The following is a 17,446-nucleotide window of genomic DNA, read 5'->3' on the forward strand; positions in this document are numbered from 1 at the left end:
GCCGCACGTCGACACCGTCGTCGTCGCCGTCGTCGCCGGCGGCGGTGGCCGCGGTGCCGGAGGCGAGCAGGCGAACACGTCGTCCGACCCGTCGGTGGAAGGCGTGGCAGAGCCGCCGGGCGCCACAGCCGCCGCCGCCGGCCGTCCGTTCGTGCCCCGCCGCGCCGGCGCCAGCTGCACGTGCACCTTGACCGCCGGCGGCGGCCGCGGCGCGCGGCGCGCCACGATCGGCGCGCTGAACACGTTATGCGGCGCGTTGGGCGCGTGCCGGTGCGGTAGGCCGGCCAGCGCCACCAGCCGCTCGCCGCTGGAGGAGGCCTCGGCGCCGCAGCCAGCCGAGGCGCAGCGCCACCGCGCCAGGCCGCCGCCCTCCTCGGCCGCACGCCGGAAGCAGTTGCCCTCGAGCAGCAGCTCGGTCCGCCCGCCGGCTCCCGTCACCAGCTCCGCCGAGAGTTCGGGCCGCTTGCCGGCCGCCGCCGGCGCCGGCCCCACCGCTATGGCGGCGACCGCGGCCGCCGCCTCCTCCTCCAGTCGCGCCCGCTTCCGTGTCGGCGTCGGCGTCGGCGTCGGCGTCGGCGTCGGCGTCGGCGCCGGCGTCGGGGGCGCGTCGGCCGCCACGCGGCTGCGCTTGGCCGCCGGGTCCGTCGACGGCGAGGCGGGCCGCACGCGCGCCACCAGCGGCGCCTCGGTCGCCGCCGCCTCGCCCACCGAGGCGCGCGCGCGCAGCCCGGCCGCGCACACCGTCTCCAGCGCGCGCCGCTCGCCGTCCGGCAACTCTGACGCCGGCACCATGTTGTCCGGCAGGCGGGCGAAATTGCGCGCGTGCGTGTGCGGCAGCCCGGTGCCGACGCCGGTGAGGCTGCGCACGCACGCGCCCGTCGTCTCCACGCACGCCGTGCAGCCGGCCTCCCGCTCGGCGCAAGTCCATAGCGTCACGCCGCCGCTGGTCACCGCCGCCTGGTCGAACGTGTAGCCGTCGACGATCATGGCCAGACGGCCGGTGCTGCGGCTCGCCAGCACGATCATGGCCGCGCTCTCCATCGAGCTGGGCTGCCGGTCCAGCGGCGGCGGCGGCGGCGGCGCCGGCCCGGCCGCCGACGCCGACGGCGCCGCGGCGGTGGCGGCAGCGGCGGCGGCGCCGACACCGACGCCGACGCCGACACCGACACCGACGCCGCCGCCGCCGGCGCACGGCGGAGGCTCGGCCATGGGCGCCTCGCTTTTGACGGCCGGCGGCGGCGCGTGGTCGTGCGGCAGGTGGCTGACCGAGCGCACGGCGTCGCGCTCGCGCACGGCGCGCACGCTGCACTGGCGCCGCGCGCAGCGCCAGTAGCTGCGCGACTCCGAGTCGCGGATCTTCTGGAACGGGTAGCCGTCGATGAGCAGCGCGACCGTGCCGCGACGCGTGCAGCCCAGCTCCACACGCGCCGGTCGCTGGCTCATGCCCTGCGCCGCCGCCCGCCCGGCACGGCGCTACGTCCGCACAGCACGGCACGGCACGGCTCGGCACCGCACGGCGCCCCGGCACGCCACGCTCGGCGGCGAGAACCGGGGGGCGCCACGCCGCGAGCGGCCGCGGGCCGTCTCCGCGAGATTGCCGCGCGAGGCGTCAGCGGCGGCGGGCGTGCCGCAAACGTCACCGCCACGTGCACTGGCCGAGCTTGCTACCCCGCCGCCACGTGCACCGGCCGAGCTCGCAGCCCCGCCGCCGCCCGCGCCGCGCACTCTGCCAATGCTGGTCAACCGGCCGCCGCCGGTCGCCCGTTATTGATTGCTGCTCCGGCCGGTCACGTGACCGAGCGCACCACGTGACCGTCAACGCAGGCGTGCCAGCCGCGGCGCGGCCGCCGCCGGGGGGCGCCCGGTGTTGCCAGCGGCCGGCAGGGAGGGGGGAGGGGGAGGGGTGAGCGCGGGCCGTGCAAAACGGGAAAAAGTCGCGATCGGCGGCCTCTCCAGCGTTGACTATATTCGCTACCGCTGTTGCAGTCACCGTCACCGAAGGCATGCGAGAAATGGAACGGCACCGCCAGCTTCCGCCGCGTTGATAACGCCACGCCGCGCGGCCCACACATCCGTCAAAGACGTTCAGCACAGGCTTGCAAACGGCCACCGGTACCAATCTCGACCAACAGATGGCAGGCGCTGCCGGGCTCATCGCCGACCCGGCGACGGGCTGCCGACGCCTTCCCCGGATCCGCACAACCGGCGGCGCAACTCCCGGAGGGGGCCGGGCGGCCTTCGCCAGCGGCCGCGCCGCGTCCCGCCAGCCAGCCTCGACGCAGGCTTAGCGAACTCGCGGCGTCGCCCGGGCCGGAGAAATCTGAATGGACTCGTATGCAAAAGCTTCGGAGCAAATCGCGCGTCATGGTTTCGATACGGGACAAGCGCACGAATACTTCGACGGGACTACAGCGCGGGTGAACCCCCACAGGGATTACACAGGAGAGCGTTGACGCTCTCACATGAGAACGTTGACGGGAATCGGATGAGAACGTTGACGTAAATCACACGAGAAAATCGCCGGGACCCGCACCCGAGATCCTGGACCAACTCGCGATGTGGGACTGAAGACGGAGCACTCCAGCTTACAAGCACCCAAAACACTCCAAAGCTCCCGCATGCACCCAAAACGTCCACAGAGCGGCCGGAGGATACTGACCGCCGCGCGCACGCACGCGTCGCCCGCTGCTCCGAGCCTGGCCGGCCCAACAGCGGGCAGCAGCCGGCTCACGCCAGCCCGAAGCACCGGTCGCCAAGCAGCGCCAGGCCGGACAGTAACAGACCAGACCGGACAGGCCAGACCGGACAGTCCCTGCACCGTAAAACCCTCCCCGGTGCAAACGCACCCACCAAACTGGTCCAGCAACACCAATGTGCACCCGGGCATGACCTGCATTCCGGTGCAATATTGCATAAGCGGGTGCTGGTTGCAAGGCTGCACGCTGCAGCCGAGACTCAGCGCCGTCTGAGGTTTGGACCGCGTCCCTGCCGCAAGGCGACGTCATCAACTGGCACACAGCCAGCGAGCCACGCGCAGAGGGACACCAGCGCGGCGCTTGCCCTGGGCTCCGAACGCCGAAGGCGTTACGTCTGTCAGTACGTCTGTCTGGCGAATAGACAGATCTTGACCACATACGGATCGCGTGATCGATGGTGGTGTCTTAAAACGCAGAGCATGCTGATAACTTTTCATTCGAATAACATTTGGGTGCGCCATTCCTGCACGATACATGCCCCCATGGGATTGAACCAGCTGATCTTACTTGTGTCCACACAGAATGAAAGGCATTTTTCACTGGAGCGTACCTGTGACGCCACAGTGCTCCTGCCGAAAGTGAGTGAGGAACTGGGCCCAGAGCGGTTCTCACATCACCGCACGCCAGCGGCGTCCGGCAGGCAGTGGTGTGGCGGAGCGTCAATATGGAAGGTAGCGACGACTATTGGAACTGACGTAAGAACGAAGCAGCGTGCGTGCCACGAAGCCCGCAACTTTCGAGAATACTCAAGAGTGACCCTAATGCGACGTAAGATACATAAAATTAAGAATATTAAAAATGAGTAAAAAAACAAAACAAAAAAGGCTACGTCCCAACATGGCGGAACTTCCACTGCAGCCAGACTGTGGCCTTTAATACCGCCGCTGCTAAGCTAGGTACACCGAGAATTTCAACTATCTACATAGTCCCATTCATGCGGGCAAAGTCACGTCAAATGTACAGACGTTCCCAGACCCACGAGGAAAAGGCTAAAGGAAAAGACGCAAGTTGTCCGCCCTGTGTCATGTAACACGGCATTGCCGTCAAATCAGATGGCCGTTACATTCGAATATCGACTTGGAACTGAGGTCAAATGTCAACTTTCCGCGACCGGCTGAGCCCGACCGCCGGGACTCACCCTCACCCTCACCCACAACACGGCCGTTACTAGAAGCGCCCCACCTGTGCTGACGATCCTCCACACACACTGCTGTTTCAGTGGCGCGATCATAGATGGCGCCATCTCTGCCGGCCGTTTGGCGCCCTTTTCCAGCCACATGGCCGTAGTTTGCGGTTCAGCGCCGCAGGCCGGTAATGGAGTCCCCCGGCCTAACCTCCCAGACTACGTTCTTTCCCGCCACGCGGCACGGCCGTCACGCGCACCAGACGCAGAGCGTCGCACACTTCACCGCTCCACACAGCACGTCACGTCACGTCACGTCGCGGTCTCGACCTCCGGGTGCAGGCAGACAACAGTCGACTTCCTCGCGCAGCGATGGACTGCACGTCACGGTCGGACGACGCGGCTCACTGCCGGGCGACGGCCCCGGGGAAGAGAGGGGAGGGGCGGAACTGCACGTCCGCCCGCTCCGATGACACGTGCCTGGCTGGGGCACTACCGCCGGTCCGCCGGCCGGTGTTGCCGCTCCGGTACAGTTGCACCCCGCCCGGCACCATCAATCACACACCGGTGCCAACAGGAACGCGCGGCCACCAAGCACTCAGCCGTCGGCGAAGACCGGCGTCGCGCGGCGGGATCACAGGCGGCGGCGAGCGGCGCAGGGCGGGCGCGGAGCACGACTGTCCGCCCGCCGCCGCGCCGCCTGAGTCAGCCCGCCACGCCGCCCGCTGACTGAGTCACCGCGGCGAACCGAGTCACGCCGGGTCATCTCGCGGAGTAGCGCGGTGCCGGCTCTGCCACGCGCCGTCGCCGCGGAGCGAGTCGCCGGGCGGCGGCGGCGACTGGGGCGCGCATCCGGCCGATGCGGGGCCTTCCGGGGGGGAGGGAGGGGGGGGGGGGGGGCAGAGCGAGGAGGCTATCGCGAGCCGACCCCCAGCGCGGCCCAGGGACCGGCCCGAGTGACGCGCCGCTGGAGCGGCTCGACGCGCGTCACGTGCTCAGAAATGACGTCAGACGGCAGCGGCAGAGGCGCCGCCGGGCCGATAACACGGGTCGGCTTCCACGAACGTGGCATCACCGGTGCGGGCCGCCTCTGGCAGCGCACGTGCCGGCCTCGGACCCGGTACTTTCCGAGACGTAGGTCAGTTTTTCAGCCGCGGACAGACCGCCGAGGCCTCGCGGACCATACAGGGCACGCGACGGGCTATTCCATCGAATTCAGCGTGCAGTGAGCGCTATTTACAGCACATCAGAAAGGCCCGACAGCACTTATCGTCTTGCAAAACTGCCTTTATCAGCACTGATTCTGGTGACTCTCGCTTACCGCAATGTGCATGCCCGACCACCACACTGCTGAGTATGGGACCTGATGCAAGCGGGGGATAGAGAAGGGGATTTCCGACAGCAGTCCCGCCACGAATGACTGCAATTCAACTCTTTGCAGGCAGCGAGCCAAAACCATTCGGAAAGTAGACATCACGGCATGAGTGACTTCCTTCATCCATGCACTACACCTCGAGCCATCAGCTACCATCCCGCAACCTTGGCTAGGTTCACAACCATTTAGCAGTCTTCGCACACACAGCGAACTGCCACAGCTGTGTTCAAACCTTCCCAAGTTCATTGAAAAATGGCTCCTCAGAATCGTCTCCATACGTTCCACAGACCGCCGACTGAACGCCTGTTTTCCACACCTCCGCAGCTGTTGTCCCCATCTCCGCACTTCACCACACCGCACCTGTTCTCCGCACCTCCGCACCGCACCTCCGGCGCAAGAGCAGCCGTCAAATCCCCTACGGCTATCCTCCAACCCAATCCAGTTGCCGTCGGCCCCCTCCGTCACCTGCGGCCGTTCTGTACCGTTCGGCGCTCAACCCGCATACCAGTGTGACACCAACTCTCTCAACCGTCACGCCATTTGCACCTATTCCCAGCGCACCCACTCGTCAACGGCTTCACCCCGTCGGGAGGACCGCCTCGATCCGGCCCGCGTGCGACCACTCTGCGCTACTGCTCGCGTCCAAGGCGTGACCTTTCACCTTTCCAAAATCGTCGGCGAGTACATCGGCGTGGAAGGCCATTCACTACCACAGGCACAACACTAGATCGCAAACGAGCCCGCGCTGACACTGCAAGACGCTGAAGGATACGGACCCCTCAAGTACGCTTTTCCTTTTTTTCGGGTCGGGTTCGACGCCTCAGCCTATGCCTGCGCTACTTCTCTAGGCCAGCTGTACCCGGCGCGCCGCGCCACTTTCGTCTCGACTGCCGCCCCGCCGCGCGATTGTGCGCGCCGGTCAGCCCCCCGCGGTGTGTGTGCTGTAGCTGTGGCTGTAACTGTGGCTGTGGCTGTGGCTGTGGCTGTGGCTGTGGCTGTGGCTGTGGACGTGACTGTGGCTGTGGGCGCGTGCGCGTGCGGTGTATGTGTGTGTCTGTGCGCGTCTGTGGGTGTCTGTGGCTGTCTGTGCGCGTCTCTGTGCGTGTCTCTGCACGTGCCTCTGTGCGCGTGTCTGTGTGCGTCTCTGTGCGCGTCTCTGTGTCTCTGTGCGCGTCCTCTGCACGCGTCTCTGTGCGCGTCTCTGTGCGTCTGTGTGTGTGTCCGGGTGCGTCGATGGAGAGGCGTCACTCACCGTTGAACACCTGATCGTTGCGCTGGATGACTGGCACCAGCGACACCTGGCACTTGCCTGGTCCGTTCTCTGTGGACGTGACAGACAGTGGCAGCGACCGCGACGGGTTAAGGCAGGGGTCGCGGTCCGGTACGGGGTCCGGGTTCGGGGTCGGGTTAGGATACGTGTGTGGGTACAAATACGGGTAGGGCTCGAGTCGGGTCGGGTCGGTCGGGTACAGCACAGTACGGCAGGCTCGGCAGACACCGGTGGGGTATCGCAAGATACAGAAGGGTGGGAAGGTCGAGTGCAGACCAAGCCAGGAGGGCGGATCCAGACGGATTACGAAATTGCCCGTCAAAGCAGGCCAGGCGAGACAAGAGGATATCCAGACAGCTCGGTTCGGCGGACTGTACCACATCGGGGACAGCAGAGGTCACGTGGTGCCCGAGTGGGTCAAAATGCGCCGGCCCTGGCCAACCGCTGTTACGGTGCAGAGCACCCAAAGCGTTAGTCAAGGCAAGGGAATCAATCCCAGCGGCGCTTAATGTCACGAACACATAGACTTGACTCCCGAAGCCGGCAGACAACTATTAGATGCAGGTCACGCAAGGTTACGACAGGTCAAGGTCACATCAGGTCGGCAAAGGCCCGTCCAGGACCGGTCACAAGTGCAGAACACCGTCACCGGGGGCGATGACCGGTATTTCCACCAGACTGTGGTCAGGTCAGGTCAGGTCAGGTCAGGTCAGACGCGCGTCACAAACGGTGAGGCGCGGGCTGACCCGGTCTCAGGTCACAGGGGCGCAGGACACGCGTCAGCAGCGGGGACTCGAGCCAGCTCGATTTACGGCGGGAGCCGTCAGAGCAAACAGCCGCCTCGGGGGAAATATCAGAACGGTGTGAGGACCGCGGTCCAGTCCAGTAAACACGGGGCAAACCGAACAGGCGCGAAAAAATATTCGGAAAGCGGGCTGATCCAGCACAGACTGTTATGAAGAGTCTCGAAAGGGATGGAAATAAAAGAAGCGCACAAAACATTCTGGTAGTTTAACTAGCGACAGAACATCTGCGAAGGTGAACAAGGCACAAAGCCAGTTCCAGCCATGCGAACGGGCGAAGCGGCACAGCTTGTGATCATGTGTAGTGCGTAACTAACGAGTCGCAAGTGTCAAGTCTGAAGAAAGGACAACTGACCCCCCCCCCCCCCGAAATGACAGTGTGCGGCGACTGCAGCCAAGGGCCATCAGAAAAATCTTGGAAATGGAATGCGAACACCAATGAGTGACATTTTTTGACGCATCTTTCGAAGACAGTTCGGCACACTGTGCACGCGTCCGAAGTGGCCGTAGGGGCCTGCTCCAGTCAAGCCTGTGGCCGCCACCCCCCCCCCCCCCCTCCCAACCCCAGGCGCGAGCAGCCGGCCGCCGGTATGGTAAGGCAGCCAGGCTGCCGTCCACAGTGCGGCGGCGCCCGGGCGGCCAGCAGCCGGCGCGCGGCGTCGGGGCGCAGCTGCCTCGCGATGGCCCGACGACTGACCCCGCCGCCCGGCGCGAGCTCACCCCTCCCGGCCCGGTCACGTGACCTCACGTGACCTCACGTGGCCTCTGGAGCGGGCCAGAGCGGGACCACTGCCCGTGGTGGTGGGGGAGGGAGGGTATGACCGGCCGGCGCCATGTGTGCTCAGCGGCAGCGACGCTTACATCGTTGTATATCGTTGAATTACGTTACAATCTTACCTTGCATTATTACATTACATTGCATTGCATCGCTACATTACACTGTCTTACAGTTTTCCGCCTGCGCCGTCTGCTTCGCCTGCAGACTAGTAGGCTGCCCCCCCCCCCCCTGGTGCTCGGGTGTCCCTGACGCCAGACCCTGGCGCCGCCCCTGGGTCAGATGGGTCCCAGACACTCGGCCAGAGCACCTCGCGTTGTTGTGAGCCCCGTTCACACGCTGAGCTGACGCTTTCAGTCACGTCAGACCGTTCACCAGGACGTTAGATTTGGTGGAATATTACATGTATATATATATATAATATATATATATATATATATATATATATATATATATATATACATAAAATGAGAGCTTATCACAAAACACAACCAATGGAATTAAATAATAAATATAACAAATGAACATAGAGTAAATAAATCATAATATATAAAGTGGCACTCTTGCACTCCTGGTTACCTGTTCATGGGTAGCGGCATGAAACAAAAATAGAAAGAAGACATGAATTAGTAAAGTACAGAGAAATAGAGGTTCCAAACCGTAAAACGGCTACGTGCGATTAATCATTCGACGAACGCAACGGTGGAAAACAGAACGATCAGCGTAACTGAAAACTCAGATCAGTTTATGAACGGCGCGCTGATCCGTCCGCGTCACGTCACGGCGATGAGGGTCACGTGACGACCGCGTCACGTGACACCGTGGCACGACCACGGACTCCGAGCCGGCTGTCTGAGCAGCGCCGAGACGGGCACGAGCACAGAGCTGAGCACGGCGACAGCCGCTCACGTGCCTGGCCGCTGGCGGCGGCGGCTGGTGGGGCAGCCCGGGGACGCCGCCGCCCCAGCAGCGGCGCACAGGCAGACACACGAGTGACGGTGAACACGCGGGTGAGGTGGGGTGATGAGGATCACACGGCCGACCGGGTGGCTGTCGGCGGCACAGCGCCAGCGCCAGCCTTCGTCGACAGCTGGCGCTGGGTCACATGCTGCAGAAAGGCCGGTGCGATGTGGCAGACAGCCGCCGCTGGCAGCGATAGAGGCCCAGCGCCGCGAACAAAGCGGAGTTGCACACAACATGTGAATAACTGCCGCCCGCCCGGGACGCCACCACATGAAACGCTGGGATGAGCGCCAGGCCCAGTGCTGCCGCCGACTTCGGCCAGCGCCAGTCCCACCCGCACCGACGATCCGTCCCACCGTATTTACACGCGCGGCGACGCACTAGGCAACAACACACTCAGAGCGACGAAGGCGGCATTTTGAGCGTTCGTGCTGAAAAACCACCCCTTGATGCGCGAGAAGGCGCCGGTTCGAAGACGTCCGGATCGCGACGGTCGGACAGCTACAGCAGGGCTTCTGATCACAGGCGGCATACCATTCGTGACCATTAGCACTGCTGAAGACGCCGAGTATCCCCACACAATATGTCAATGCCAGCTTGGCATCGTCTTTTACCCAGCGCGTCCTGGCGCATCGCACATTGAGGCCTTTGTGCACAAGGACCCAAAATGTCGAAAAATCAGGAGCTGAACACCGCTCTGACTTACATCAAGAACACCACGTCTGTGACATGTTCGTGCGTGCATCGTGTCAACATGTGGACGAAACAGCTACCTCTAGATGGGACACGTCGCGTGGCTCACGCGGAACAAAGCCCGCAAAGCATGCACGCGGTGTCGTTCCCCAACACGGCATGCCAACTCTCTCGAGCCCCGCTAAACGTTCCCCAACACGGCATGCCAACTCTCTCGAGCCCCGCTAAACGTTCCCCAACACGGCATGCCAACTCTCTCGAGCCCCGCTAAACGTTCCCCAACACGGCATGCCAACTCTCTCGAGCCCCGCTAAACGCTCACACACCGAACGGCCAACAAACACGCACTGAACCAGCGTCACCGAGAGCCTCGGCCGCCTTCGCAATGCTCGCGTCCGACGGGCCCCGGCCAGGTCCGGCCACATGTATCCAAAAATACAAATATCGCGGAAAACCTCCCCAGCGGCGGAGCGGGTGGGCAAAGCCGGCGCCGTGTTGGCGTCCCCGGCGGTCGTGTTTGGCGAAGGCCCATTGCGGTTTTCCCGCTCGCGCTGCAGCGGGCGCCACGCCCCAATACGACCGCGGACAATCTCCCCGCCCCGCTCGGCAGCCCGGCCGATGCCCAACGCCGTGTCCGCGCCACGACCGCCCGCCCATCCACTCCCGCCATCCACAGACACTACGCACTGCCTGCCTGCCGGCCACCGAGGGCGGCGCTAGTCAAAATCGTCCGACACCCACAAAAATCGCTCGCCTCGCCGGCTCCGCGCAGGCCGGCCGCCGACCGTGGCAGCAGCATACCGATGCCAGGAACGGCGGCGAGGGACGGGGGACGGGGGACGGGGGGGGGGGGGGCGGGGGCAGGAGCGCACACCGCGGCACCTCGCCGCAAGCACAGGCGCAGGCGCAGGCACGGGGCGACGGAGCGCCGCTAGTCTAGCGCGGGGACGGACCGGTGGCGTCGCCGCCTCGGCGCGGCTCCAGGTCAGGTCAGGTCAGGTCACGTACCTTCCGGCTCGCGGGCAATGACGGTGGCAGATCTGTCCACCTTGCGGTCCTCTGTCGAAACGCAGACACGGCGATAGAGAGAGAGGCGGAGAGAAAAGAGACAGCTCAAGTCAGCCGCCTGGCCACGCCCCACCCAAACGGCATCCCGGGAGGGGCGTGCTGTGCGGCGGAGAGTGCCGTGCTGCAGGCGGTGTGTCACCAAGAACACTGAGACTGGGCTCCCAGAGAGACCTCCAGAGGGCTGGAGACGTCAAACTGGTTTTCGCCGTCCGCAAATTAAGTGCTTGTCAACCAACAAAAGTTAATGGCGGTGTGCGACACGACGAAATTGAACGAGATTAAATTAAATTGAAATTGAATTGAATTGAATTGAAACATATTGGCGAAACTGAGGCTTGTCGCCATCACCGTTGTTGTGACTTCCAATAGCGAGAGGAAATACACGAGTATTTCATGAGCTAATACATGAGCTATTCCGAAACCATGGAAGACACCCAAAATGACGACCAGTTGAAAAGCTTTATCGACAAAGTGGCTTGGGGCCAAATTTTGCGCCACCTCGGCCTAACCGCACAGCACGCCACGCTCCCAAATAAATACATAACTAAAGAACACCGTATCACATCATACGCATACGCATCTAGCAACGAAACGGAGGCTGAACATATACGAACGCCCGAAACACAACAGCGAACGAAGCACCCGAGCACTCGCAAGCGAAAGGATATGCGAACAGGCTGAGCGCAAAGATGCGGATCTGGGAGATCCGGACGCGAGCAAATGCTGCGCCGCTAAAAAATCCCTCCACAATAAACCCAAGTAGTTGTAATTGCACGCCCAAACCGAAAGTAATGATAAATCTAACGGGTGCAGTTATACACCCAAAGGTTGCAGTGATCAACCTACGAGGGTGAAATACTACACCCAAAGGTGTGTAGTGAGGTTATCATCCAAATTACGCGACAGGTGGCCTACGGGACGGCCCAGGAGTTATGGACGGCTACTGGCGTCTCCAGCCCATTCCAACCGCCCGCGCGAGCGTTGCACAGCGCAGTGGTTAGCGGTAAGTAACTCTTTAATACAGAGGTGCACTGATCTGCGGACTTAATCTGGTCTGGGGATCTGATCCGATCCGTGTCCCGGTGAGATCTGCGGGAGACCGCGCACGACTGGCGCTCGCCAAACGCGTGACGCCTCCGGCAGTGGCCGGCGAGATCACGTCTCCGTCCGCGGTCCTCCGAGCGAGACCACGGCGGCGAGACAGGGCGCCCTGCACCAACAACGTTGGTTCTCGCGATTGGGCGGGCCTGCGACAATTCCCCGTTCCAGTGTGCGGAAGCAAAACGGCGACCTCCGCTTTGAAGGTCCTGTCTAGTAGCGAGCACGGCAGGCAGACATCGCAGAGACAGCACGCCCAGGTTGAAAGGTCATGCGGAGATCAGCCATGCACGCACACACACACACGCACACACACACACATACGCACACATGCATAGAGGGGCAGCAGGCAGCTGAACACTGCACACTGCCAACATAAAGAGGCCTCAGAGTCGAAAGCTGCCCCCAGTTTCGTGCAGACCAAGTCGGCGCTTTCTTACCAGCCTATTTGGGGAGGGAGGGGGGGGGGGGGGCACGTGCAATGCGTTTTACTTGATCTCGCTCCCGCCGTTGCCAACCTACTGCTTTCCATAGCTTCGATCGCACAGCGCGCACAGTCGGCGGATGGCAGTGACACTACGCGTCCACTGGCCGATAAAACAACTTTGGTGACGGGGGCCACAACTCTCAAAACCATGTTTCCGTGTCCCCGAGACCCCGGCCCGTGTCCTCACCAGGGGAAACGCTACATGTCAACACGCTCGCGCAAAGTGCGCCTGTCGACCACCACAGCCGCGCGCTCTTGACGAGCCTTGATTAAACACGCCCCGGGAAACATACAAGACTATTAATCACGACCCAACGAGAAAGGGCCCCTGTCAGGAGTACTGCAGTGAACCGTCCGCTCTCCCACATTGTCGTCGGGCCGCGACGGCAATAACAGCCGACGCCGTCGCAGTGCGTCGTCTGGCTGGGCGCGGCGGGCGCGTGCTTGTGCGTGAGTGTGGGTGTGGGTGTGTTAGTGCACGGTGCTTGTAACGTTAGTGCTGCCGAATGGTCCTCAAACTCGGTCGGGTGGGGAGACGGGCCGCCCCAGCATTGGAAGGGGGGAGGGGGAGCGACACGGGGGAAATCCCCGCGGCTCCAGATTAAGCCGCAACGCGTTACTGGCCAGCCTCCTGGTCCCCGGCCTGACCCAGGAGCGTGTCGACCTCCAATACTGCCCGAGGGCACCTCCAGAGGGAGCGCGGGGGGAGGGGGCTGAGAGGATGAGGGAGACCACCATAGACCCCAGGGCACGGTCCATCGACAATCACCCCTGCGTTTCTGAGACCAGCAGCCAGCTGTGACCAGCAGCCAGTTGACACCTGGACAACACGTCTCCCACTGAACGCCGTGCACGAACAGTGGAGTCGGGTCGCAGAAGTCACCTAAGCTCACAAAAGTCAATGAAGGTCACAAAGTCACCGAAGGTCACTGATGTCATCCGCGGGCACGGACACATACAAGAATTCTCTACAGCGATGTTCCGGTGGGAACGTCCGAGTGAGCATCCTTCACCAAACGGGTGCTCTAAGCCGAAGCGACAAACGTGACTCCAAAAAGTAGCGGGGCGACCTCTGAGCAGGCGTGGGAACTTCCGTGGGAACCCCCGGGTTTCCCACGGAAGTTCAGAGGTCACCTGGCGCCCCCGAGGGTCCCGAACCCACCTAGCGGACCGGGAAATGACCCTGCTTCTCCACGGGACTGGGTTAAAACTGGAGGGACACCCAAACCTCGCCACCCTGCTACTAGAGCCCCAACCCCACCCCCGGCTGGACGGCCCGTCCCCGTGTGCAGTGCCGGCCGTCCCGACGGCGGGCGTCGCAGCCGCGCCGGTGACGTCACACGTCCGTTCGTCTGGCGACGTCACACGCTCACCGCGGGCGCCGTTGACGAGCGCGGCCGAGGCGGCCGCCGCCGCCGGCTGCGTGCCCACCATCTTACGCAGAGCGCCCACCAGCCCGCCGCCGGCGGCGGCGCGTGCTGGCACCGCCGGCGGCGCCTCTGGCGGCCGCGGTACACAGCTTAGGTGTTGTGAGCGCGCACTAAGCGGCGCTGCGATCGCGGTGAGGTGATTGGCTACTAAGGGTTTTGACTCTGATGTTTGGAGGTGAACCACTGACAAAGGGACGCTATAAAAAGGCACGATCAAACGGAAAGCTTGAACCAAGAGTCGTTGATGCAAAATCCTTGTTTGAAGCTGCAACCAACATATATGCACGTGAGGACGATACGAAGTTTTAATCTGCAGTGTAAACGAGGAGCATCTACACTAAAATCTGAGAACAAAGAACTCGTTACGAAAACGAAGACTGAACTAAGTAAGCATTACTCCTTGTTTTTCGTTCTGTATGGCGCTCTCAACTCATCACATCCTAATAAGGGGAATGCACATGACACCTAAGTAATATCCAGCTTCCAACAGCACAGCTGCCTTCCATCACATCCCCCCCCCCCCCCCCCCCCACCCCGTTGAGACCACAAACATCCTCACAAACAAGGAGACACAGTGCCTTTCAACCCCCCTCGAAATCTCCCACATTTGCAATCCTCTCATCCATCGACTGCTACGACCATGCAGCGGCTACGCCCCCTCCCCCTCCCTCGCTACAGCACCGGTGTTAACCGTGCAGCCTCAGCCGACGACGACACCAACAGTGAGAGCGAGCGAGAGAGCGAGAGCGGGTGAGAAGAAGCGACAGCGAAGCAACGGCCGACAGGGCGACGCCGTGCCGAGCTAACGCTACATGTCAGAAGCTGCTCCCACGCGCGCCGGCGGTGGCGCGTGGGCCGCGCGCAGCCTCTGCCCGGGCCCCGCGCCGCGCCAACCCTAGCCTCCGCCGGGGGTGCGGCCCACGCCGGCGGTGCATGTCTCCACCGCTCTTCCAGGCGCCTATCCCAAGCAGGCCCAGCACGGCGCGTTTTAGAGCCCGCGGATGAGCAAAGCCCCCCCCCCCCCCCCCCCACCCCACCCCCACCCCTCCCCCACCCCGCCCGCACCGTCAAACGGCACGCTCTGACGCCATCGTACCGCCGCCCGATGGCATGTATGCGAAGCGGCAGAGCGAGGCTCGAGCGGCGACGCAGAATCCGGACTGGCTGCAGCGCCGGCGGCGGGGTGACCTCCTCAAAATGGCGCCGGAAAGCGGGCTCCAGTGGAGCACGGCCGGCCCGGTCTGGGTCGGGCGGGGGGAGGGGGGCCCGGAGTCAGCCTCGCTGCCTCCCTCGCGACCGAGGTCACATCGGGCCTTTGTGAGGCAGCGCGCTTTACGTATACGCCACCTGCTCAGCCTCTCGCGGGGCGTTTGCGCCTTCGCCCGCCCCAATCGCCGTCAAAGCCGCCTCTTCCAACAACGCGACCAAACGGAACATACGCACTGGGAGGCTGTTCAGCAAGCGCATTCTCTACACGTCCAGCCTAGCCGTCCTTTCATTCTGCCGCGTCCAATCGGCTATCGACCAACCACTCACGAACGCACGCGCTCAAATCCGACCCCAAAACGGCAGCGGGACGTCCCCACCTCCCTATTCCAAACCCTTTGTAACCCCAAACCCAACCCCAACCGCAAACCCTTTGTAACCCCAAACCTCAACAACAACATACCACCGTGACGTCGCATCACACATATCGCGCCGTACGACAACAAAGAACACCACCAGCGAATCCCGACATTCAACGACCACGCTACCCTAGCAAAGCCGCCGCGCCGTCGCCACATTGAACACCGCGGGTCGCCGGCGTGACGTCATTTGCTGACGTCAGCGCGGCGCCATCGGCTCACCTTTGCAGTCGTCCTCCTCAACGGTGGTGTTGCTCTCAGTGGATTCCTTGACATGTGAGCCGTCGCCCTTCTTAGCCACGATGCTGCGGCCTGGGAACGCCGCTGACCCGTAAGCGACCGTCGCCACGCACGGCTCGCGCGACTCCGGCCGGGGGCCGGGGCGGGGGAGAGGGCGGGGTCGAGCCCCTTCCCCAGGCGGCGAAAGAGCGAATGTTATCCGCCTTCGTAATTTGTTTTCGGGGCGTTGGCGTGGCGTCCGGAGTCCTACTCGGCTTCGTGCCGGGCACATCTCTGACAGGGAGGGAGAAGGGGAAGGGAAGGGAGGAGAACAGCGCAGCCGTCTCAAATTTTAAAAATACTTTACATTGGTGCTACCGCATGCCGCCATCATCCCTTGCCTCCACAATATTTGTAACGGGGGGGGGGAGGGGGGAGGGGAGTAAGGCAGGTTAGGTTAAGCATTTGGCCGGCATCAGCAGCCAAACACCGTGCCGTGGAAGATACAGGTCGAGATACGCCACCCCGTGCGCTGAGGGCGACAGCAGGGGAGCAATGCCATTTTTTAGAAGAAAGCTTTCTAAAAATTGAAATTTTAGAAGAAATAAACAAGTGTGGGCCTACGCCGCTTCATGGTCAATACTTGATTAACCAGCCTCGCCCCCTCCAAAACCGTTTAGGGGTCACTACGCCACTGGGGCAGCGGTGAGGAGGAGGCGGGGGGAGGGGGAGGGGGCGGAGGCAATAAGACAGTGATCCCAAGGCTTGTCGTGAACAAATCATGGCCGGTGTGAACCCTACGGCGGAAAAAGCATTCGGCTCGCAGCTAACTTCAAACAGACTAGCCAAAGACACCGGAAATGGGGTGTCATGGGCTAAACGCACAGCAATAAATCGTAAATCGTAATCGTAAAAACGCACAGAATCAAGCGAAGGAGATTGACACGCATCGCCACGTAAAAGTTGCGTGGTTAACGCTGACATACTGCGGTTAAAAGAAGAATGCTCAGTGATGTGCAAGCAGTTATGGACAACAGTGTACGCAACACGTAAAAAAATACAGACGTGTTGGAAAAAAATCAAGAGACACAATCAGTCATCAACCGCAAAGCAAGCTACACTATTCACAAGGCCAATGAGTGGACTTCTTGAGAGCTATGACCGCTTCCCAGTTCTGAACAAGCGTTACCTATCCCACTTGCCTACGTTATCTACGTAGTTATTATTATCATTATTATTATTATTATTATTATTATTATTATTATTATCATTATCATCATTATTATTATTATTATATATATATATATCATATGGTAGCTAATCAATGTTTCCTACGTATCTGCATTATTTCATCAAAAGTGGCCAGGTCAAAAACACGCGCACGCATCGCGCAAAAAGCCAACATCCAACTCACTCGAGAAGTTGCGCGTGGCCAGCATTGTGGTCAGGATCGCGCCCTGCAAAGAAAATCGCATCAAATCTCCAAGTGAAAGCAAGTGGAAGCAACGGCTGACATTACGACAGGTCCACGGCGAAATACACAGCGTTCCGCGGCGCCCAAGCCCTCGACGACGGCAGACGTGACGACAGGTCCACGGCGAAATACACAGCGTTCCGCGGCGTCCGAGCCATCAGCGAAACCAACACTGTCTCGCGAGGGATTTAAAATGGCCATCGCGACGACGTTGATCAGGTGCACAGGAACAGAAGCCAAGAACGGCATCGTCCCTGAACGCTGAGACGTAACCAGAGGACGAAGAC

At 61.9% G+C, this 17,446-nt stretch overlaps 1 protein-coding gene across 15 annotated transcripts in view; it reads right to left on the reverse strand.

Moving 5' to 3' along the window:
- Nucleotides 1-17,446, reverse strand: part of LOC119104919 (calcium/calmodulin-dependent protein kinase type II alpha chain) — a 185,792-nt gene that overhangs the window by 19,544 nt on the left and 148,802 nt on the right. For 5 of the 15 annotated variants that reach the window (XM_037228671.1, XM_037228670.1, XM_037228669.1 and 2 more), the window contains 2 exons: nt 17,100-17,142; nt 15,689-15,778 (listed from right to left, as the gene is read on the reverse strand). In XM_037228671.1, the coding sequence (XP_037084566.1) occupies nt 15,689-15,778; nt 17,100-17,142 (133 nt within the window). Of the gene's footprint in view, nt 1-6,506; nt 6,576-10,766; nt 10,818-15,688; nt 15,779-17,099; nt 17,143-17,446 lie in introns of all 15 variants that reach the window. The other 10 variants (XM_037228662.1, XM_037228657.1, XM_037228659.1 and 7 more) reach the window with 3 other exon arrangements.

This window comes from Pollicipes pollicipes, unplaced genomic scaffold, assembly GCF_011947565.3.
Source record: "Pollicipes pollicipes isolate AB1234 unplaced genomic scaffold, Ppol_2.1 Scaffold_6052;HRSCAF=7182_pilon_pilon_pilon, whole genome shotgun sequence".
Classification (NCBI taxonomy): domain Eukaryota; kingdom Metazoa; phylum Arthropoda; class Thecostraca; order Pollicipedomorpha; family Pollicipedidae; genus Pollicipes; species Pollicipes pollicipes.